At 40.9% G+C, this 21,009-nt stretch overlaps 1 protein-coding gene across 4 annotated transcripts in view; it reads left to right on the forward strand.

Moving 5' to 3' along the window:
* Lepr (leptin receptor) overlaps positions 1–21,009 on the forward strand; it is an 81,499-nt gene that overhangs the window by 25,257 nt on the left and 35,233 nt on the right. For all 4 annotated transcript variants that reach the window (XM_037202734.1, XM_028870228.2, XM_028870229.1 and 1 more), the window contains exons 5-10: positions 3,479–3,684; positions 6,917–7,059; positions 8,577–8,721; positions 15,440–15,730; positions 15,881–15,998; positions 18,664–18,863. In XM_037202734.1, coding sequence (XP_037058629.1) covers positions 3,479–3,684; positions 6,917–7,059; positions 8,577–8,721; positions 15,440–15,730; positions 15,881–15,998; positions 18,664–18,863 — 1,103 coding nt within the window. The remainder of the gene's footprint in view (positions 1–3,478; positions 3,685–6,916; positions 7,060–8,576; positions 8,722–15,439; positions 15,731–15,880; positions 15,999–18,663; positions 18,864–21,009) is intronic.

The following is a 21,009-nucleotide window of genomic DNA, read 5'->3' on the forward strand; positions in this document are numbered from 1 at the left end:
GGGTGAAGAGTTACTTACAGGAAAAGAAATGACTTAAAAATAGCTGCACCACCAAAGCCCACCCCAGCATGCATGACAGTTCAGCAAAGCCAGGGACCTGGAAGACACTGCATACCCTCAGGCAGCTCAACAGGTTGTTTCCAAATGACTCAGTTGATCTAAATCTCTTCCAGTCAGTGTGGCTGATTTTTGCTTCTTATTGTTTACTCTGGGAGGGAGGGACCTAGTGAATCTGCTCAGTTTCAGGGACTTCCTGAAACTATTTGAGTTGTTTACCTTCTAGCTTAAGGAACTTCTCTGCAGGGTGTTTCAGTCTGAGAGAAAACCCCTACACAGTACCCTTGATTGTGGAGCTGGTAGGAAATTGTAAAAGCATAAAGTGCTACAGCAAAGTTTGAAAGTGTGATCATGTAATAAAAGAGGGCCAGAGCACATGAACTAAGGATTGTCTAGTACAAATTAAGAGTAGGCAGGAGTGAGTGGAGAGCGTTTGCAAATGCCTGAGGCACAGACAGCAGAGCTGGAAGACTGAAGGCTGAGTGTGGTTGAGCAAGGAAGCCAGTGAACACAGGGAGCAGTGTTCAGGTCAGGTCAAGAAGAGCTGCCTGTCTAGTCACGCTGGGGACTGACTTTGAACCTTCCTGGCAACTAAAGGCTGACACATTTTTTTCACTCACCAGTTTTCTATCAGCACTTGGTCATTTCAAAATCCACATACACAAGCTTCAGTGCCGTGAATGGTCTCACCATTCTTATTGACGTCATCTAATTTACATGTTGTCACGTGCTTTCTCCAGACTTTGTCATCACTTATGATCCTGCTCTTCCTCTAAACTCAATATGAAGAATTCCACACCTTAACTAACTCTTCTCTGAACCGTGCTAGTCCTGTCCCTCTGGACCTTCAGGAATTGTTCCCTGTGAGTCTTGGCTTCTCTCTCTTGAGGTACTTGGTCCCTGTGACCTCCCTTCTTTGACTCCTTCATAATGAAAGGTACCCGTGTTCCTTCCTGAGTTTTCCCCTGGCAGGTTGCTTCACTGGACATGCTCCGCTCTCTCTGTGCTTTCGTCCAATATTGATGCAAGTCAGACTTGTTTATCTCCCTCTACCGGGAAGTGTCTGACCCCAGATTACCCACAGGGCTGGTGGGGAGGCTCTGGATATTGCTTAACCAGGGAGAAGCAGACATGTTTTTTTCAAGGGAAGTTTCCAGGGTCACTAGGCTTTCCCTACCTCACTGGCCTATGACAGTTTTCGGATTCATTCTGAAAGTGGATAAGCCCTTCTCACTAACTCATTTCTTGACTTGAACTTATTTCTGGAGAGACTAGGTACTGTATAATTCCATGTCCTTGTAGCTAGACAGATTTTTATTAGCTGGTAGGCCAACAAGGATGGATCTTCCCCTCATGGACTTTGGACCCTACCTCCTGTTCCTCTGGTAACATTAGACAGGGAAGGCCCTCCTTAGAATTTAAATTGCTTTATGAAAAAGTGGAGGTAGCTGGCTCTCTGGAACTCCACTAAGGCCAAGCTTCATCATCCTGGTCAAAAGAACAAAATCTAAGTTCTACTTCTTGCCCTGGGGAGACCTGATGTTCAAAATGACCTCCTTTAAAGAGTTAATCTAGGGGCCCTGTCAATCACTGGGCCAGTAGTCCATTCTTCACTCACTCCCATCTTGCCAGAAATCTGATTCACCCAGGCAAGGGGTGGACTAATTAGCCTCTTAATGAGATAGTCTATCCTACCCAGAAGCCCCTTCTAGACTCTGTGGTTTATGGAGCCACCACCACATGGCCTGTTCACTTTTCGGAGTCACTCAGAAAATCACAACTTTTCATTTTCTCTCTATTTTGGATATTGGCCAAAGCCTAAGCATGCTTTCCCTGGCATTCTGGGTTTTCCCAATCTTTCTCTGAAGTTCCCCTCCATTTTCTACTGTTCAGTGGCTTGCCGACCTCCAAGTCCTTGTCTTCCTCTCTTCCTCACTCATCTCTCCCTCCAGGCAGCTGCGGAGATGTACCACTTTCTTGCCCTGGTATTTTTCTCTCAAATTCCGACAAAATTATCTTTCTGAGTCTCCTTTAAGATTCTTTTATTAACAGACTCAGAACCTAGAGGAAAACCTCAGTTTCCCAGGTAACACTGGTTCCTTTTGTTTAATGGTATTTTTCTTTGTTTCCTCTTACAAAAGGAAATCAAGAGAAACTTCACTGTGTCCTATGGGATGTTGACCAGGGAGGGTGGTCCCTTTGGTCATGGCTGCTCTTCTTACTGATAATGCCAGCAAGATGGCCAGCAAGCAAATCATTTCTTAAGAAGAGAAGTATTTGTGCTGCTGAGAAGCCAGCTGGTCTCATAAATTGGAGGTGCTTGGTGTAATATTAAAAAATATTTTTACATTAATTTATTTGTGTGTGTGTACACATGTGTGTATGTGTGGGTGCGTGTGCCACAGCTTAGGCATTGCCCTAGAACTTGCAGGGACAATTCTCTTTTTCCACCATATGGGTCCCAGGGATCAAACTCAGGCCACCAGCTTTATTTTGATTCAACTTGAAATAACATATGTTTTTCTAACCATCTCCTGTAGTAAATTTGCATTTTAGTGTTAAAATTGATTTCTTATGGGAGGTTTATAATTGGGTTTTATTTTTCTACCCAGTTTGCTACTGACTGACTTCTAAATGAGATATTTAGACTGTTTGTATTTAATCCCATCAACTCTATTCTCAAGCCTTCTGTCTCTTTTCTCATCCCATCATTTCTTGTCCTTTTCTTCTTTTTGCTATTCTTTTTTTTTCTTCTTCTTCTGTTTTCAAGACAGGCTTTCTCCGTGTAGCTCTGGTTGGCCTATAACTTGCTCTTAGACCAGGCTGGCCTCAAACTCAGACATCTGTCTGCCTCTGAGTGCTGAGAGTAAAGGTATGTGCCACCTCCGCCCAGCTCCTTTTCTGTATTCTTTTAGGTTGGTTTTTTTTTTTTTTATGATTCCCATGTAATCTGCTTTGTTGCCTATTGATAATGCGCCATGCTTTAGTATAGGTCATACCCTGTAAATACATGGTTGCCTTTTTTGCTTTAATCAACCAATAAATAATTATCCTTGGAGTTAAACTTCATTCCTTTGTGTGACACCAGATTTCAATCTTCTTTTATTTTCTGGTCTCCAAAGCCTTTCTTTAGTATTTTTATAATGCAGATCTGAAGATGATTCTTTAAGTTTAGATGTGTCTGGAAAAGGTCTTTATTTTATATTTGTTTTAAAGGATATTTTCACTATGGGTAGTATCTCAGCACTATGGCTTTTCTTTCCTGTTAGTGTCTTTGTGCCCCCTTGCTGATGCTACCTTGACAGTTAATCTGCTCTCTCCTATTTGTTTTTCCTGATACAGCCTGTCTCTAAGCTGAATTCGATGTCCTGCTTTCAAAAACCCACCCATGCTCACATGTTGCTCTTATATTTAAATGCAGGCCTGAAGTCATAGATGGTTTGCCTCTGGCCCCCTTGAAAGACAGTTTTCAGACTGTCCAGTGCAACTGCAGTGTTCCGGACTGTGACTGTCTTGTGGCAGTGCCAAGAGCCAACGTCAACCACTCTCTTCTGATGTACTTGGAAATCACATCTGCTGGAGTGACTTTTCAGTCACCTCTAATGGCAGTGCAGCCCATGCTTGTCGGTAAGTTGTACGTCAGAATGGCAATAGTCCTGAGAAATCAATCGCATGGAGGGGTTGACAGGTTGTTTGTGGGTTAAAGATCTTCACTGGCTTACATCACTTTGATCAATGCTGAAAATCCTGGTAATGTAGTACTAGGGTATTCCAGGCAGCTTCTCCAGTGTGTTCACAGTAGTACATGTCTCTAACACTAGCGCTGAAGCCGTCCTTTGAAGCGACTGTGGCCTCTATAAGTCTTGGATTTAGTGAATGTATGTGTATTATTTGACTATCACCTGTTTACATCTCAGATGTAGCACGAATTTTAAAAGTTCTTATTTACAAAAACAAACCCAGTGCCAGTTATTGGGGTGAATGCTGGAAGATCAGAGAAGCAGAACAAGCCATAGCCACCTCACCTTGCCATTTCCTCAGCTGATCTTGTTTCTTCAGACTAGAAGCCTCTGAGTCCTCATCCGAATGAATCTCAGCTGAACTGCCGCTCGAAAGCCTGAAAGCTTAACCAGCTCTAGTTCCTGGTCCTCACGCCTTATATACTTTTCTGCTTCCTGCCATCACTTCCTGGGATTAAAGGCTCTTGTTTCCACACCTGGCTGTTTCCAGTGTGGCTTAGAACTCACAGAGATCCAGACAGATCTCTGCCTCTGGAATGCTAGGATTAAAGGCGTGTGTGCCACCATTTTCTGGCTTCTATATCTAGTGGCTGTTCTGTTCTCTGACCCCAGATAAGTTTATTAGGGTGCACAATATTTTGGGGAACACAATATCACCACACTCAGATAACTATTTCTGAAAATTATTAAAAACATTTTTACCTGAATATCCGAGAAATATATCTTAGTAGTCATGGGTGGAGGGACTATTATAGGGGCTGGAGACACCGTAAGGAGCAGGGCAGGGTTTCTACTCACACAACAGGCCTGTAGTAGTGAGCAGAGTCAACAGCTAACAAGCAGTCAAGCCATCCACTGCACATCCCAAGTACAAGACAGCCTCACATGGGTGGAGCACCCCATTTTCTTATTGCAGAGATCTTCAAGCCTCCTTTAATAAATTTAAATATTGAGTTCATAGATGTGAATAACATGTGCAGGTATTAAGTTACTTTCTTAGTTTTATATGCATGCTGATGTACAATGTGTTCAATTGTATGTTACTCAACAGCTTTACTATTTTTTTATTTCTGTTTTCTGAAATGATAACATGCAACTCTTCATATGTGTGCATGTGTGTGGGCAGGTACATGTGGAGGTCAAAGGTCAATGTTGGGCATCTTCCTCTATTGCCCTTCCTTATTTAATTTAATCAATCAATCAATCAATCAATGTGTGTGTGTGTGTGTGTGTGTGTGTGTGTGTGTGTGTGAGAGAGAGAGAGAGAGAGAGAGAGAGAGAGAGAGAGAGAGAGAGAGAGAGAGAAGGTCTCTCACTGAGTCTGGAGCTTCCAATTTGGCAAGACTAACTGGGTAGTGAGCTCCAGTAACCCACCTATATTTGGCCTCTCAGCACTAGGACCACAGGCACACACGACCATGCCTGGGTTTTATGTGGGTGCTGGGGATCCAAACTCAGGTGACAGGCACTTTATCAGCTGAACCACCTCCCCACCCTCTGAGCAACTCTCCACATTTGCCTTTGATTCATGGATCTCGGTGTCACTGGAAACACTTTTCCATTTATCTGTGACAATTGTCTACACAGTTCCAAATGTTGCTTCTTTTCATATGACTAAGATGCTATTTTTGAACCCTCATTTAACATTTTATTTTAGCTTTCAAGTAATTTGTTCTCTAGAGACATAGGCATGACTTTTTCTTACAAAATAATGATAATAATACCCAAGCAATTCAATTGTGAAATTATGTCATGGAAAAAAATGATAAAATATTTATTTAACAACATATTCTACCTGGTAATTTAAAAAGGCACTTAGATCAACATTGCATTTAATTTGTTCCCCAAGTAGAGTAGTTAAGGGAAAGCGTGACCACAGAATTTATATATATTTGGAAACTCTTAATTCTGTCCTAATGCAGAGATAATTTTAGGGAAAGATCACTTTTTTGTATTTGAACATAAAATATCCAAAATTTGTAAATGCCGTGGAAGAATTAAGATGTATTATGTGAGAGTGTTGGTACAGGAATTATTACTTCTGTTATGATGGTTGTGTGGTTTGAAAGAAAATGGCCTCCCAAAGGCACTATCAGGAGGTGTGGCTTTGTTGGAGTGGGTGTGGCTTTGTTGGAGTGGGTGTGGCCTTGTTGGAGGAAGTGTGTCACTCTCAGCTGCTGATTTCCTAGGGTACTTGAATGCGTGTGTGTGCGCGCGTGTGCGCGTGTGCACGCACGCGCGCACACACACAAATAAAAATAAAATAGATTTTATAAAACAAAGTATGAATTTGTGATAAGCCTCTTGAACTTCAGAAGTTAATGTTTTTCAATATTCTACTACAATGTGATTTTTAATGGCTGCTTGAATTTCCTTTATGATATGAACCATAACGTATTAAAGTAATCTTTACCTGTAAGATATTTAAATTGTTTCTTCACATATTTAAAAGGATTTTTATTGGTTGAAATAGTCATGTACTTACATATGCACATACAAATGTCAATATGCACGTGTACACTTGAACTTAGATTTACCTGGTTCAAATCCCCATTAAGCTATTAAGCTAAGAAACCCCACTCCTATGTCCAGAAACAGTCAGGGCCATATGAATGGTACATTATTGCATGGGAAATTGGTTTTGAGTTGAGTAGGTGTGTTTGGATTGTTATTTTACATGAACAGATATGCTGACTCTTGCCGAGGTCTGTGCATTTTCTGAATACTGTTCTGCACACTGCTGTTGTCCTTATGACCAGTGAAAGCAAGTACAGTGACTGAACTGGGCAGAAACTCCACGTGAGCTTGAAAATTGCTAGGCGAAGTGAAGCTAGGCCGACTTTTTGTAGAAGGAGATTACATTTATCAAAACAATCCCACTTAGTGGTTTATTGTCCTTCCCACCCAGGGGAAAGACAGACAGTGGTTTGCTAAGTATGCTACAAGGGCCGGGCCCATCATGCATCTCTGCTCTACCTCTGTAATTAGCCCTCAAATGATTTAACTTTTTAAGTATTTGAAAGGCAAGCTATGCTGGAAGTTCATTTCAACCTCATTTTACTCGGATATGATTGCCATGAAAATTGCCTGAGTTAAATGTCTTTTTTTCCCTCCTTAAGTGAAACCTGATCCACCGTTAGGTTTACAAATGGAAATCACAGATGATGGTAATTTAAAGATTTCTTGGGACAGCCCACCGGTGGCACTGTTTCCACTTCAATATCAAGTGAAATACTCAGAGAATTCTACAGTTAAAAAAGAGGTGAGTATATTTTGGCAAAGAAAGTGAAACTTAAGAAGCAATGGAAGATTCCTAAGTCTCTTAGAAATTATCCATGCCTGTGCTTTCTAGAAAGGATTGAATTATATTGAATATTACACATTGAAATAATTTATACACACTACGGAAAGTTATAAAATTTCAACATAATCGTTTTCACCTGTAGAGTGCTGCTGATTTACATTGCATTCTTACTTTTCCATTGCTCAGTGTGTTTATGTGTTTGCACACAACATAGGCATTTGTGTTGTGAAGTCAGTCAGCATCCTCTTTGGCCTATGCTAATGTGTTTTTTTGAGTGCCTGTTTGTTGCCAGGAGCTATTCTAGATGCAGCAAGATACTTTGGGATCAAAGAGGATGAGGAAAGATTGCCCTAGTAAGTGGAGGTTTCAGAAGGCCTCGTTGAGAGGGTGATATTTGAGCAAGGACTTGGGGAGATGGCTCTGTAGGGATCCAGGAAAATGGAAGTCAAGTAGGGAGGGGGACAGCAGTGCAGAGGCCAGTGTGGCTGAGACTGCCAGGGAAAACAACTGGTAGTGGATGACATCAGAGACAGGAGTGGGCGGGGAGGAGGAGGAGGAGGTCACGGATGGCCTGTGGGGTCATGTGAAAGCTTTCGTAGCACATGGTGAACCAAAGTGTTGCATCATTCCAAGGTAGAAATCAATCTTTTTAGAACGGCATTACTCTTCTGAAGCCTTATTTTTACAGAGAGCAGTTCGGGAACTCTCGATGTCAGGTGTATGGATGCAGAGTTAAGGCTGCCGTGAGATATTTTCTTATAGTAAGTCAGAAATCACAGGACCGTAAATAGGAAGGTCCTGATATTGTTCTAGGCTTATCTTATGCTTTTCATGATTTTTAACCTATGACCCCTTTTTTCCTCTCACAGTCTTGAAAAGAGCAGGGAGTTCAGTTGAGGCACATTAGTGGAAAACTGAATGTGCCGCACAGGCAGATCCTAGCTGGAGTGTGTTTTCTACAGGGTTTGGCCTCGGATGCTTCTGCTCTGGTTTATAAATGGTGTGTTGACTCATGCCCCGTAGTTCAGGGTCAGGATGTAGCCAACAGGATCAGGACTTCAGTATCATTCATGGCCTCTTCTCGTGCAGCTTTCCTCTCTAAGATCCCCACAACCCTCTCTACACCTCTGCATAATGTTTTCTACCAGATGTACAATGGATGGCAAAGTGGCTGCAGAATTCCTAAAAACTTTGGCACCATTTCCACCAAATCCACCATATTGGAAGACCGTATTGGAATTCGTATTTAGTTACTACTTGTTAATTGTCACAATTGTTTGATCTATTTATAAATTTATACTGACAGATGCATTTGTTTTTCATTTAGTCATTGATCTCTGTTTTAATTCTGTAGCCAGACAGTTTGTCTGTAAGATTATACTTCTTTGAGATTTGCTAAGCCTTACCTTTTATCCGTTTTGGCAAATGTTCCTCGCCAACTTGATGCTCTGCTGTTTCAACCTAACATTTAACAGGTTGCTGAAGTTGTCTCCGATCCTTTCCTGCTGGTACACAGTGTGCTTCCTGGATCTTCTTATGAGGTTCAGGTGAGGAGCAAGAGACTGGATGGCTCAGGAATCTGGAGTGACTGGAGTTTGCCTCGAGTTTTTACCACACAAGGTAGGCCTAGCTTCTCTGGAAATATTCTCCCAGTCCTGACCTTCCTTGCCATGGGTATATCATGAACATCTTCAATTTTTATTTCCCACAACAAGAGGAGAAATAATATTAACATTTCATTTAAAATTATTTTTGGAGACAAGGGTCTGGGTATATAGCCTAGGCTGATCTTGAGAGCTGGGATTATAGACACATGTGCCTATGCCCTGCTACATTTTTACACAAATCTTGAGAAGGCTCATTTGCTAATGAAAATTACATCAGAGTTCTTACGTATTTGTTTCCAAAACACCCTCTTATGGAGTCATTTTTTTTTAATATGAAAAAGAAATATTTAGGCTGGGCATGGTGGCCCATGCCTGTGAATTCCAGGATTCTGGAGCATGAGGCAGGAGGATTATGAGTTTGAGGCTGGCCTTGGCTGCATAGTGGAACACTTCAAAAAGATAAAAAGTTAATGTGAAATTTCCACTTTAAAAACCTAGAGTGTATACCACTGACGTTGTTAATTCTTTAACTTAACGTTTAGAATCCAAGTGTATTCATTTGAGATAAACGTGTTAAATGCTTACTTTTAGAGGTGTGGTGCACACGTGAGTGTGTGGAGGGGGGCGGGGAGGGGTGCTTTCAGAGGCCAGAGGTTGACTTTGGCTATCTTCTTCCACCTTCACCATATTATTTGAGACAGAGTCTCTTCCTGAACCTGGAGTTTGCTGATTCAGCTGGGCTAGCTGGCTGGGCAAGCCCCTAGGATCCTCCTGTCGCTGCTTTCCAGTGCCCAGATCACAGGCTTTGGTTATTTTGCTCAGCTTTTTATGCAGTGCTGGGGATCTGAACTCAGGTTCTCAGCCTTGTGCATCAAACACTTCCTTTACTGGGCCATCTCACCAGCCTGCTTTTGGAGTTTTCAGAGTGAAGTCTTCATACTTTCAGAGTTGGCTTTAAAACAAAAAACAAAAAACAAACAAACAAAAAACCCCTGCAACCCTGCTCATGTATTTTTTATTAGCTATAATTAATACAGGGAGAGGGGACAAAGAACTCACAGACCACACAATATCATGAGATGCATTACAGGGGAAAGAGAAGCATCTTCATTAGCAACATCCTAGAGTCTTGGTGCATGCATTCCTGGGGAGGGGGTGGACCTCCAATTCCTGGTAGAGGGCATTCACTCATGAAGAGAGGCATGCACATCAGTGTTCCTTGAGCAGGGTGCAGGTCAATTGGTGGGCCTAAGAGTGGTCTCAAACCAGGCAGAGGAACTCCAGTTCCTGGAGATGAGGCTGCAGGTAGGGATGGAGTGCTCTGTCCTGGAGGGTACCAGGGCTTCCACAATACCATCAGGAGCAGCAACAGCAGCAGCTGCTACTGTGCCTCTTACTTGGGTGGTCATTACCTGCTGGGATGGACTCCAGCCACTTGGATAGGACCAGGTGGTCCAGCGAGGGTCTGGGGATTAGGAACACCAGTTGCCCTTCTAACCCCAGGACCTCTTGTAATGCCAACAAATAGTACCCGAGCAATGCTAAGTATTTTTAGAGGATGGACTCTCCACAATAGTGAATACCATATTTTCCCCTTGTATTGACATCAGACCCCAAAACTGTTTGTGGGTTTTTTTTTTCTTTCTCCCCTCACTCTGGCTATTTTGTATTCTTTGGTTTGATCCCTGGATTCATCATAACACAGAGGATAAAAGTGGTATTCATGTCAAAAGCCTTTCAAGGTGTCAGTAAAGATCCAGCCATTTTGGAGGATACATCTCATTCTGTAGTCAGTGTGTGGCAATATCTTGCCACTGTTTCCTGTAGATGTGATTGCTGTTCCACAGCATCTGGTGTCAACAGTAAAAAATTGATTTTACCATCAGATTTTCCCACCAATATGCAAGCTTGGTAGAAGCTTTTCAAACTGTGGGTGGGTCCTGTTCTTTTCTTGGAATCAGCTGCCTTCATGTTCCTAACTGCTACAACAACCTGTTGGTATCAGCTAAGAAAGCCTGGTACAGCTCTACCTGGAAATCCACCCCAGAGCTTGTTACTACTGAGAACACTGTGAATACAACTGACGCTCTTGGGTGCTCATTGAGGCTGGCCGACATTTGACCTAGACTTCCACCTCTGGCACATGCTATTCAGCAGGCCTTTGCAGGTGTGAGTGATCTCCTGGGCTCTCCATCTGGCTGCAGTGACTCACAGACCTGTGTGTCTGGCATCCAGCCACCCTCTCCTCTCTGCCTACCTTCAAAGTTATTTTTAACATCAGAGAAACTGCGGTTTGTTCACAGGTTCCCTGGAGAGGTGAGATGCAGCATTTTTCAGAGCCCTGAGAATCTTGTGCCGTTGCCAACCCTGCCACCGTTGAGCTGTGATTTTAGGAAGACACTTAATTGTCCTTTGGTAGTCTGCTTGTTCATCTTAACTGGAGTTGATTTACTCGAGTTGATTGTGGATACACAGAAATGGCAATGTAAAACATTGATCACAGTCAATCTATTTCATTCAACAAGTTTCCTTATTGATTACATTGTATCGAAGATGTGTTAATTAGTCAGAAAGCAAGTTGCATCAATGTCTTAGAAGCATTGATTTTGGAGTCTGCCAGTTTGCAAAAGGGCCATCATTATGATTTCTTTGGAGAGGTTCTTAATCTTTCTGTGCCTCAGTTTCCTTGTCTGTAAGATCAGGATGTTTTTATACGGATGGCTTTGTATGATGAAATAACACAATGGAGTGTGTATCACAGCACCTGACTCTTAACAGACATTCAGTGAACATCAGATACCATCTTAGTTTATGAGTTCACAGCCTATGTGTTCAGAATCTCAAAACCTAAAGAGCTGGGAAGAGCGCCACTAATTGCTTGGCACAAAGTAAGATCATGCATGAGAGGGAGCTAAACCAAGTGTGGAACAATTAGTTCAGCCTGGAAGACCCAGGGACCCGGCATGAGGAGACTTAGATGGGGATTTTATATCTTCATTCCTCAGATAACTTTCTACTGTCCCCATGTGTGTAATAAGATGCTGAGGATTCAGCTTTTGAACTTTATGGTTGATTCCTAAGGGAAACTGAATCTTCTACTATCAGTTCTTACTGACTAGCTGTGCCCTACGAGTCATATGGAGGGAATGAAAACTGCAGTATCCCAGGTAGAGGATTCTGTGTGGTGCTGTGGGGTCAGGTCGGGAGGGAAGAGGAAAAAAAAACTGTACAAAGGAAATAGAAGGCCCCCATGCCTACCTGCACTGAAAGCCTGCCTTTATTAACCACTGGGCAATGTGCTTATCTTCTATAGAAAGATGTTTCTTTATTTTCTTGTTTTACTTCATAATTAAAATTTAAAATTCCCCCTTCAAGAAAAAGAGGCAGTGCTAAAATAATCAATATTGTTTTTCAAAGTTTGCTGGGATTCAAGGCTGAATATAAATGCTATTTTAGAAACTTCGTATAATATACTGGCTTGTTGCATTTTGCCAAAGATTTGATCTCATTCAGTTTAGGTCTTTAGATGGATATGTTTTCAGCTCTGTTTTTCTTAGCAATGTATGTCAATATCTACACGTTTATATTTGCTTGTTTTTTCAAATGCCAGCTCACACTTTGCATTCTTATATAATATAGTCATGTGGGTGTCATACAGCGAAGTGAACTGCACAAAGAGATAGGAATGAAAACCCCGTGCAGATTGACTTTGTCAACCTGGATCAGACTTCGGGGAGTTCATTGTTAGCATAATTAAAACACAGGGGAAAGGTTTCCATGCAACAGTCAATCCAGGTACACAATAAAGCTTAAGGTGCGACTACACAGAAACTGACAAAACACATGTGACCATGAGAGTGGGTTCTGTAGCTAAAGGCCTAGAATCCAGTGTGGCCTCTGACTGATAGCATAAAGGTCAGCAGGCCATAAAGTAGTCCTGACATCTCCCCTAAGGATGGGTAACAGTCTAGGGAGGGAAGAGTCTGGGATAATCATTCTGGGGAATTAGGGTGAGAGCTGTCCTTTTAGATAGCAAAAAGGTCACCAGATCATTAACCTCCACTCTCAGCTTTCTAGATGGAATGTAGGTATTTGATTTGCATCTCCTCCATTGAGGAGACACCTTGGCATGATTAACATCCCTGGTTCTCTTAGTGCTTCTCTGTGAGGATAAGGACCTCTGTGTCCCCAACACAGTCAGATATAAAGCACACACACACACACACACACACACACACACACACACACACACACACACCCTTATCAGTTAGCTTGTGTAATAGTCAATCATATGACTATTAACAGCTAGACTTTTATTTATAACTCAGGTGTATCTCTAGACTTCAGACATCCTGAACAAAAAAATACGGGGGGGGGGGGGGAAAGTGAGTAAATAGCTACCTTCTAGTCAAAATTCCCCACAAAACTTAATTGTAAAAAATGAAAAATAAATTTTGGCTTGTATTTTAGGTTTTAGTCTTGACCCAGTTGCTTTGAGCCTGTGACAACCCACTCCATCAGCAGTGGGAGCCTGCAGGAGAGGAGATCTGTTAAGCTCACTGCTAGCAGAACACAGAGAGATGAAGAAGGAGCCTGGGTCCCAATGTCCCTATCAGGAGCACACTCCAAATGTCCTGACTCCTTCCACTGGACAGTCCCTCATGAAGGTTTTATAGATCCCAATAGCAGCACAGGCTGGTATCCCAGCCTTTAGCTTATGGGCTTTTGGAGAAATTTAAGGTCTCAACCATAATGCTGCCTGATAATCTCAGATGGCTTAGCTGCCTCTGAGGGCTAGTAGGTGAGGATCAAGAGAAAGAAACCCACTATCTAAGAAACAAACCAAGAGGCTTGCAGTGGGAACAAAAACTCGTCCACTTAAGCAGCTCCCCCAAATGTTTCTCTTTAGAGTATTATCCACTGTGCTGACATAATGGCTGGTGATGTGTGCTGAATTACAAATCATCTATATAAGCAGGCTCCGTGTTTTCCCTTTAAAGAAAATTCAGCACATCACCTAGAATTAAAAAGTCCATTTTCACCGGGCAATGGTGGCGGTGCACGCCTTTAATCCCAGCACTTGGGAGGCAGAGACAGGCAGATCTCTGTGAATTTGAAGCTGGTCTGGACTACAGAGCGAGTTCCAGGAAAAGGTGCAAAGCTACACAGAGAAACCCTGTCTCGAAAAACCAAAACCAAACCAAAACAAAAAAGTCCATTTTCTGGGATTGTGATAAACACATTCTAAAAGAACTTTACCTAAAGATGCTTTGATTCATGGCCTATATTCTTTGAGTAATTAATATCATTACTATTATCACTAGAATATCTACTTTTAATAAAATTCATTAATATAGATATTGTAAAGTTATCAGTGGTTTTTGGCCATATAAAGAAAGTCATAGCTGTCCTATTCTTCAAACTAAATTTTGCATAATATTTACTAGGATGGGATTTGTGCCCTTTTGAAAATTAAGTATTCAACATTTATTTAATATGTTTCATCAATTTTTGGTATAAATTTATAGATTGTCACTTTTTATTTTTGTGTTTAAGCCTAGATTTAAGCGTTTAATCAGTCACAAACCATACGTATTTTAACTTTATTTCTCAATTAAGCCTCACTAGATAAATTTGATGTTGAAATACCTTGAAGTTTTAAAAATAATCTGTAAATGAAAATGCTTATTTTATGAGAGTTACTCTGTCCCTTTCTAGAAAATAAGAGCAGCTCTGAGGCTTTGAGACAGTTCAGTGGTGAGGCTGTGGTACACACTGAGTGGAGTTAGTCATCTCTCAGGTGTGTGACAGGCACAGGTCAGCAGGGAGTCCCATTCACGTGAAGGCGGCATGTCCTCGAGACTGGGATTACAGTCATGGCCAGAGTCCAGTGCTTCTGCCCCGTGCAATCCTGTTTCTGTTTCCACAGATACACTTAGTGCAAGTGTCCAGTGTGGGCGGTACATATAAAACCATCAGAGCAAATTTGTCATGATATTACAGAGCAAACTCTTTTACCCATTTCTTTACCTGTTTGTTAGAAACTCTCATAACTATGAAAAAAACAATAGCAACAGCTCCCTTTCTGTCTGGATTTGGTATCATAGTGATCTGTGCTAAGAACACGTGCTATGTTTCACCGATTCTCTTGAAATTTTAAAATTACGTTTATTTTTGCACGCACACATGGGCCATGGGGCACATGTTGAGATCAGAGAACAACTTGTAGGAATCAGTTCTCTCACTCCATCATGTGGGTCCTAGGGATCAGACTCAGGTCATCAGGCTTGAGTCTTTACCTGCTGAACCATCTCTCAGGCCGTTCCTTTTTCTTTAACGTTCATTTATTTACTTATTTTTATATGTGCCCACACGTACACATTCAGTTTTAAATAGTCTGGTAGAAAATGAATCATGGTGGAAATAATGATGCTCCATTTAGCTAATTTTGCCTGTCACTTGGAAAAATGACAGTTGCTAAAACATAGTTGTAATGAATAAGCCCCATGTTTGGAAGCTTGTGATGGTGTTCATGGAGGCTCTTTTCATTTGAGAGCCGGGGTTACTGGGGCTCTGCAGGGCTGTGCAGAACATCAGCCAGTTTCTCAGTGCACTTACTTGGTTTTTGGCACGGTAACTAGGAATGTGGGGATCTCTTTCCTGCGGTACAGGCTGCTCCCATGATGCTTTCTGTTTCCATCTGAATGCCCATCTTTCTTTCTGTGTTACAGATGTCATGTACTTTCCACCCAAAATTCTGACAAGTGTTGGATCAAACGCCTCCTTTCATTGCATCTACAAAAATGAAAACCAAATTATTTCCTCAAAACAGATAGTTTGGTGGATGAATCTAGCTGAGAAAATCCCTGAAATACAGTACAGTGCCATGAATGACCACGTTAGCAAAGTCACCTTTTCCAACTTGAAAGCCACCAGACCTCGAGGGAAGTTTGCCTATGACGCAGTATACTGCTGTAGTGGGCAAGAGTGCCATCACCGTTACGCTGAGTTATATGTGATCGGTAAGCACCCCAAGGCCTCGCTCATTCTGTCCCACAAGATCGCTCGTTGTCATGAACTGTGTTAGAGCCCTATGAAAGATGTCAAGAAAATGTTTTTCATGATTTTTGGTGTTTGTACTTCATATTAATATTTTAATGTGTTTTAAATAGATGTCAATATCAATATATCATGTGAAACTGATGGGTACTTAACTAAAATGACTTGCAGATGGTCACCCAGCACAATCCAATCACTTGTGGGAAGCACTGTGCAGTTGAGGTATCACAGGTATGTATTGTTCTTTGTTTTTTGCTTTTGTATGTTTGCTTCTTTGTTTTTCCCTGGCTCAGTTAGGTTTTCTGTTAAATCTATTATGATAGCAGAAATCTGGCACATTTTTTTCTCCCTGAGCAAAAGTTTGAATATAATTTGTTAGAAAAATTGTGAGGAGTTATTACATAAATTGTAATCTTTGAAAACATTCACACCTGAGGCTATATATATAGTTTGTTTTAACTTCATATTATCATGTCTGCCAAGCAGTTTCCTGGGATTGCATTTTGACTCTTGAGTGACATCCAAGAGAGGCAAGAGATTTATTTCATATGTGGTGTATAGCTCAGAGAATGGGCTAAAGTAGGCTGTGCAAAAAAAAGTTGAGGGGGCTGGAGAGATGGCTCAGAGGTTAAGAGCATTGGCTACTCTTCCAAAGGTTCTGAGTTCAATTCCCAGCAACCACATGGTGGCTCACAACCATCTATAATGAGATCTGGTGTCCTCTTCTGGCCTGCAGGCACATATGCAGGCAGAAATTGTATACATAATAAATAAGTAAATCTTAAAAAAAAATTGAACATCATTCGGCTAAAGGTCAGTATTTTAGGAAAATGAGGCAAAGGGACAAGATTCTATAGGATGGGACTGCTTTTTAGAATGGAGTGAATTAATTTAGGATGAAACAGTGGTTAATAAGGGGTAATACGTTCCATTAAAGAGAATTGTGTACTTATTTATTTTTACCTTTCTTGTATTTCCCTTGTCTCGACATAGCATGTGACCTAAACTGTCTCTCTGTTGAGAGGATAAATGCCTCCTTAGTTTTAGAGGATCCCATGGTAGCCGTCCAGTATGTTTGTTACTCTTATAGTCTATATTCTGTTATTAAAATTTGTGATGGAGAATCTCAGTTTGTGCAATGTGCCCATTTAGTCTTAAAATCTAAAATTTCAACTCGGAAACTATATCTCTCCTCTCAAATCCTGTGATCTGAACTTTGTCCCTCATGATCTGTGTTGACTCCTCTGCAGTATTGGAAGAAAAATGGCAATTTCCATGTTTCCTAAATGGGAAAAATTACTGTCTTTATCTTATGTGCTATGAATATTTTTTAAACCAATTGAAAGTTCATGATAGGCCATTGAAATTACATGTCTTCCCATGCATTTTCACATGCAAACATATGTTTGTCGAAGACCATTTTATAAGCCCTGTGGTTCATTTCCCATCCTGACATTCACCGGATCCTCAGGTAATCAACTAAAAATAATTAGTGAGTTTTTGGACCTCCCACATGTTAATTTCCTTGTGTGTAAAATTCCAAGTTGTCTGTAAAATAGAGAGAATGGTAGGATTTATATGGTTTGTAGGGGACAATTAATGGCTTTTATTGGCAATTTATGGCATTTTAGTTAAGTAACACAGTGTCTCCTAGGAAACATTGCATTAGAGCAATCAATGAATTGCTGTCATGATGATGATGCTAATCATTCCAAGTTAGACCTTTGCCACCGTGTCTGCACTGCTATTTTCTATTCAGTGACGATTACAAATCCCTCTGTCATTGGTATTTCTCACTCACCACTGGTTATCTGAACACACACACACACACACACACACACACACACACACACACACACACTGATAACCTTGAGCAGAAAATATTACAAAGATGGTAAATAAGAAAAGATTTTAGTATTTTCATTTTCTTTTTCCTTCTCATTTTCATCCCTGTTGAGAGGGTAGTCACAGCTTTCGTCATTTAAACACCATTTTCAGAGCAGTGTCAGAAGGACCATTTCAAAGAGAAGAAACATGTGTTCTGTGAGGAAGTTGAGACCTCTAATGTTTAAAAAAGTGTTCATTTCTGAGAAAATGAATAACATATTTCACGACCATTCATGTATGGATTAGGATTTGGCATGCATTTTCATTACATCAGTTTGGACTAGAAAGTATTAGGGAACTGTCAATCAAGCCAAATGTTCCCATCAGTTACATTCTCACTTTCTGTTGCAATTTAACCCACTGTTTAAAGTGAGAAGAATCTGCTTTCCCCTCACCACGGAAGTACCCCCAGTCCTGTTTTCAATCCTTATTACAACAGTCATGTCACTGATGCAAGCCTCTAGGACAGGGGTTCTCAACCTGTGGGATCCGACCCCCTTAAAACCTCTATCTCCAAAAAAATACTTACATTATGATTCATAACAGTATAAAAATTACAGAGTATTACCAATATTCATAACAGTATAAAAATTACAGCATTATGATTCATAACAGTATAAAAATTAGGAACAAAATAATTTTATGGTTGGGGTGACCACAACCGGAAGCTGTCCTGAAGGGTCGCAGTACTAGGAAGGCTGAGAACTAGTGGACTGGTGTAACCATCACAGTCCTGCACTCCATTCCTCACCTTCCTGCTTGTCAGCTCCTTCCGTTTCCTTCACTACTCCTTGCTCATGCAGTAGGCTTATAGTTACTGTTTTTGTGGAAAGACTAAGATCTGGAGAGAGCTAGGAGCTAAGAGTGTCTTTCTGATAAAAGCACCCAGTTTTAGACAGAGAACACGATCTCTTCTTTTGAACAACAAATCAGATCTCTAAAACATCTTCTTCCTCTTATTAATACTGCATATTAACTGGATATATATTTTTTTAAATTATCTTTTAAGGAGCAGCCTGTATTGTTCTGATAGTCCATCTATTCATCCTGCATCCGAGTCCAAAAGCTGCATCTTGCAGAGGGATGGCTTTTATGAATGTGTTTTCCAGCCCATCTTTTTATTATCTGGCTACACAATGTGGATCAGAATCAACCATTCTTTAGGTTCACTTGACTCTCCACCAACGTGTGTCCTTCCCGACTCCGTAGGTATGTGTATTTTCCTTAGATTTGGGTGCCATTTTCCAATCACACTAGATTTTGAAGAAAAAAAAAAACTGATTTTATTTATAGAGGAATTAGCCTTAGGAAGATCTCTAGTTTTGAGTTTTTATTACCATCTTGAGTCTATGTTTATATTCTCTGTAGCAGTTTTGTTTATAAATATGGATAACAGATTCATAGCACTTGGATACTTCCATGCAACACTTCCTGAGCTGCATGCGTCACTGTGAGTGCAATTTTGTGAGAATTTTCTGACATATAAAGGATCCCTGCCCTGTAGTTCTGAAAGCACTTGCTATTGTAATCTGAAAGTTTCATTTGGATAATATAAGCTGAGTAATCATATTTCAAGACTTTAATTTGTGAGGCTGGGTAAGAGGCATTTGAAATATCAGAAGAAAGTGAAGAAAATGGACAAAGATGATGAGATCTGTAATGATATTCACAGATTTTTTTTTTTAAAAAGTATTGAGATCAAAGGATTCAAAGAACCTTTGAGATGTTTGATGAGCTGGGTGGTGGTGGCGGCACATGCTTTTAATCCCAGAACTTGAGAAGAAGAGGCAGGTGGATCTCCGTGAGTTAGAGGCCAGCCTGGGCTATAAAGTGAGTTCCAGGAAAGGCTCCAAAGCTACACAGAGAAACCCTGTCTCAAAAAAACGAGAGAGAGAGAGAGAGAGAGAGAGAGAGAGAGAGAGAGAGAGAGAGAGAGAGAGAGATATTTGGTGTATTCTTCCAAAGTCACTGTGGAATATTTGAAAAATGACCCATTTCTGGTCATTTATTTTGTTGCTATACATTATTTTATTATGAAGTTATGTCAAAAATCAGTATATTTTACCATTAATCAGCATACGTTTGAAGTAGAATCTATTTTTTAAATATAGGATGAACTCATTTTAGTTATTAGATCTGTTTTCCTACATAAATGCCCAACTGATCAATTATCTCTTCTGTTCCATGATTCCATTGTGTTTTTACTGCAATTGGTACTTTTCTGTTCCTCAGTACTCTAGGCTAATAAGGGGCCATGAACAGTCACACACAGCATGAAGCCAGCAACTGCTCTCTGGATAACATTGAGTGCTTTGCTTCCCAAAACTTGAAGAATTTTAAATCAGGCTCATTTTGCCTTAGGAAAAGAGCAATGTGGAAATGAAGCTTTGGGATGTAAATCTCAGCTCCACCTCTTCCTAGCTTTCAAAACTTGGATTAGGAACATAGACATTCTGTACCACCCATCAACTGTGTGTTCATACCCCCCTGATGTGTGCGTCCCTGTGGGCCCATTCCCTCTTGGTAGTCACTGAATCCATCCATGTGACCCACTGAACCACAACCAAAGAATTAGTTCCTACATTGTCTCAAATGTGGACATTTCCTTTCTTGAAAAGAAATGGCCTTTTCCAGAGAGGAAAGTTTGATCTTCTTATGGGGTTAGTGATGGATACTATCATGAGCTATGAGGAATTTAATGCATACTAATGGCAAGTTCAAGGTGTTTTGTCCCGAATGGCCTAAAGTACTAGTGCTGATTGCTTAAATGATTAAAAAGTACTGCTCAAACAAGAGGCCACACTTTTCATGCAGTGGTTGTTTTTAGAAGTGAAACTTGGAGGAGGAGAATGATGGCAAACATTCATATTGTGCCAATCCAGAGGCCTTTCCTATCTTCCCCCATACAACACCCTACCTGTGGTTTTTCAGTTTATGAGTTGGTGCGTTTCTTTCTATTCCTTTCTGTCACTAGAGTTGTGTACTTCATATTCCAGTCAAGGGCCACCTCTCTTTGGATAGTTGAATGGCAGAGGTACCCATCAGAATAACTTCCAAGAAGAGGAGCACCCTGGCCATCATCTTAGAGACCTCAGGCTCTATCTGGTGTTAACCTGTTAGATGCCGGCTCATGGCAGCTGTGGAGGGGAGCTGAGGGAATCTGAGATAGAGGAGGATGATCTCAGGAGAAAAGTTCCTTACCAGCTGGTGTGGAAGTATAGTACTTAAGCATTTTAGCACATTGCTATGGCAACGGAACCCATTGCTCCATTTAGGGGCATCTCCCACAAGTAAAGACAAGATTGATATGGTACTGTGAAGTTCATGCTTGATGTCCTGATGCTATTAAGGTATC

The sequence above is a fragment of the Peromyscus leucopus genome, chromosome 2 (assembly GCF_004664715.2).
Source record: "Peromyscus leucopus breed LL Stock chromosome 2, UCI_PerLeu_2.1, whole genome shotgun sequence".
NCBI lineage: Eukaryota > Metazoa > Chordata > Mammalia > Rodentia > Cricetidae > Peromyscus > Peromyscus leucopus.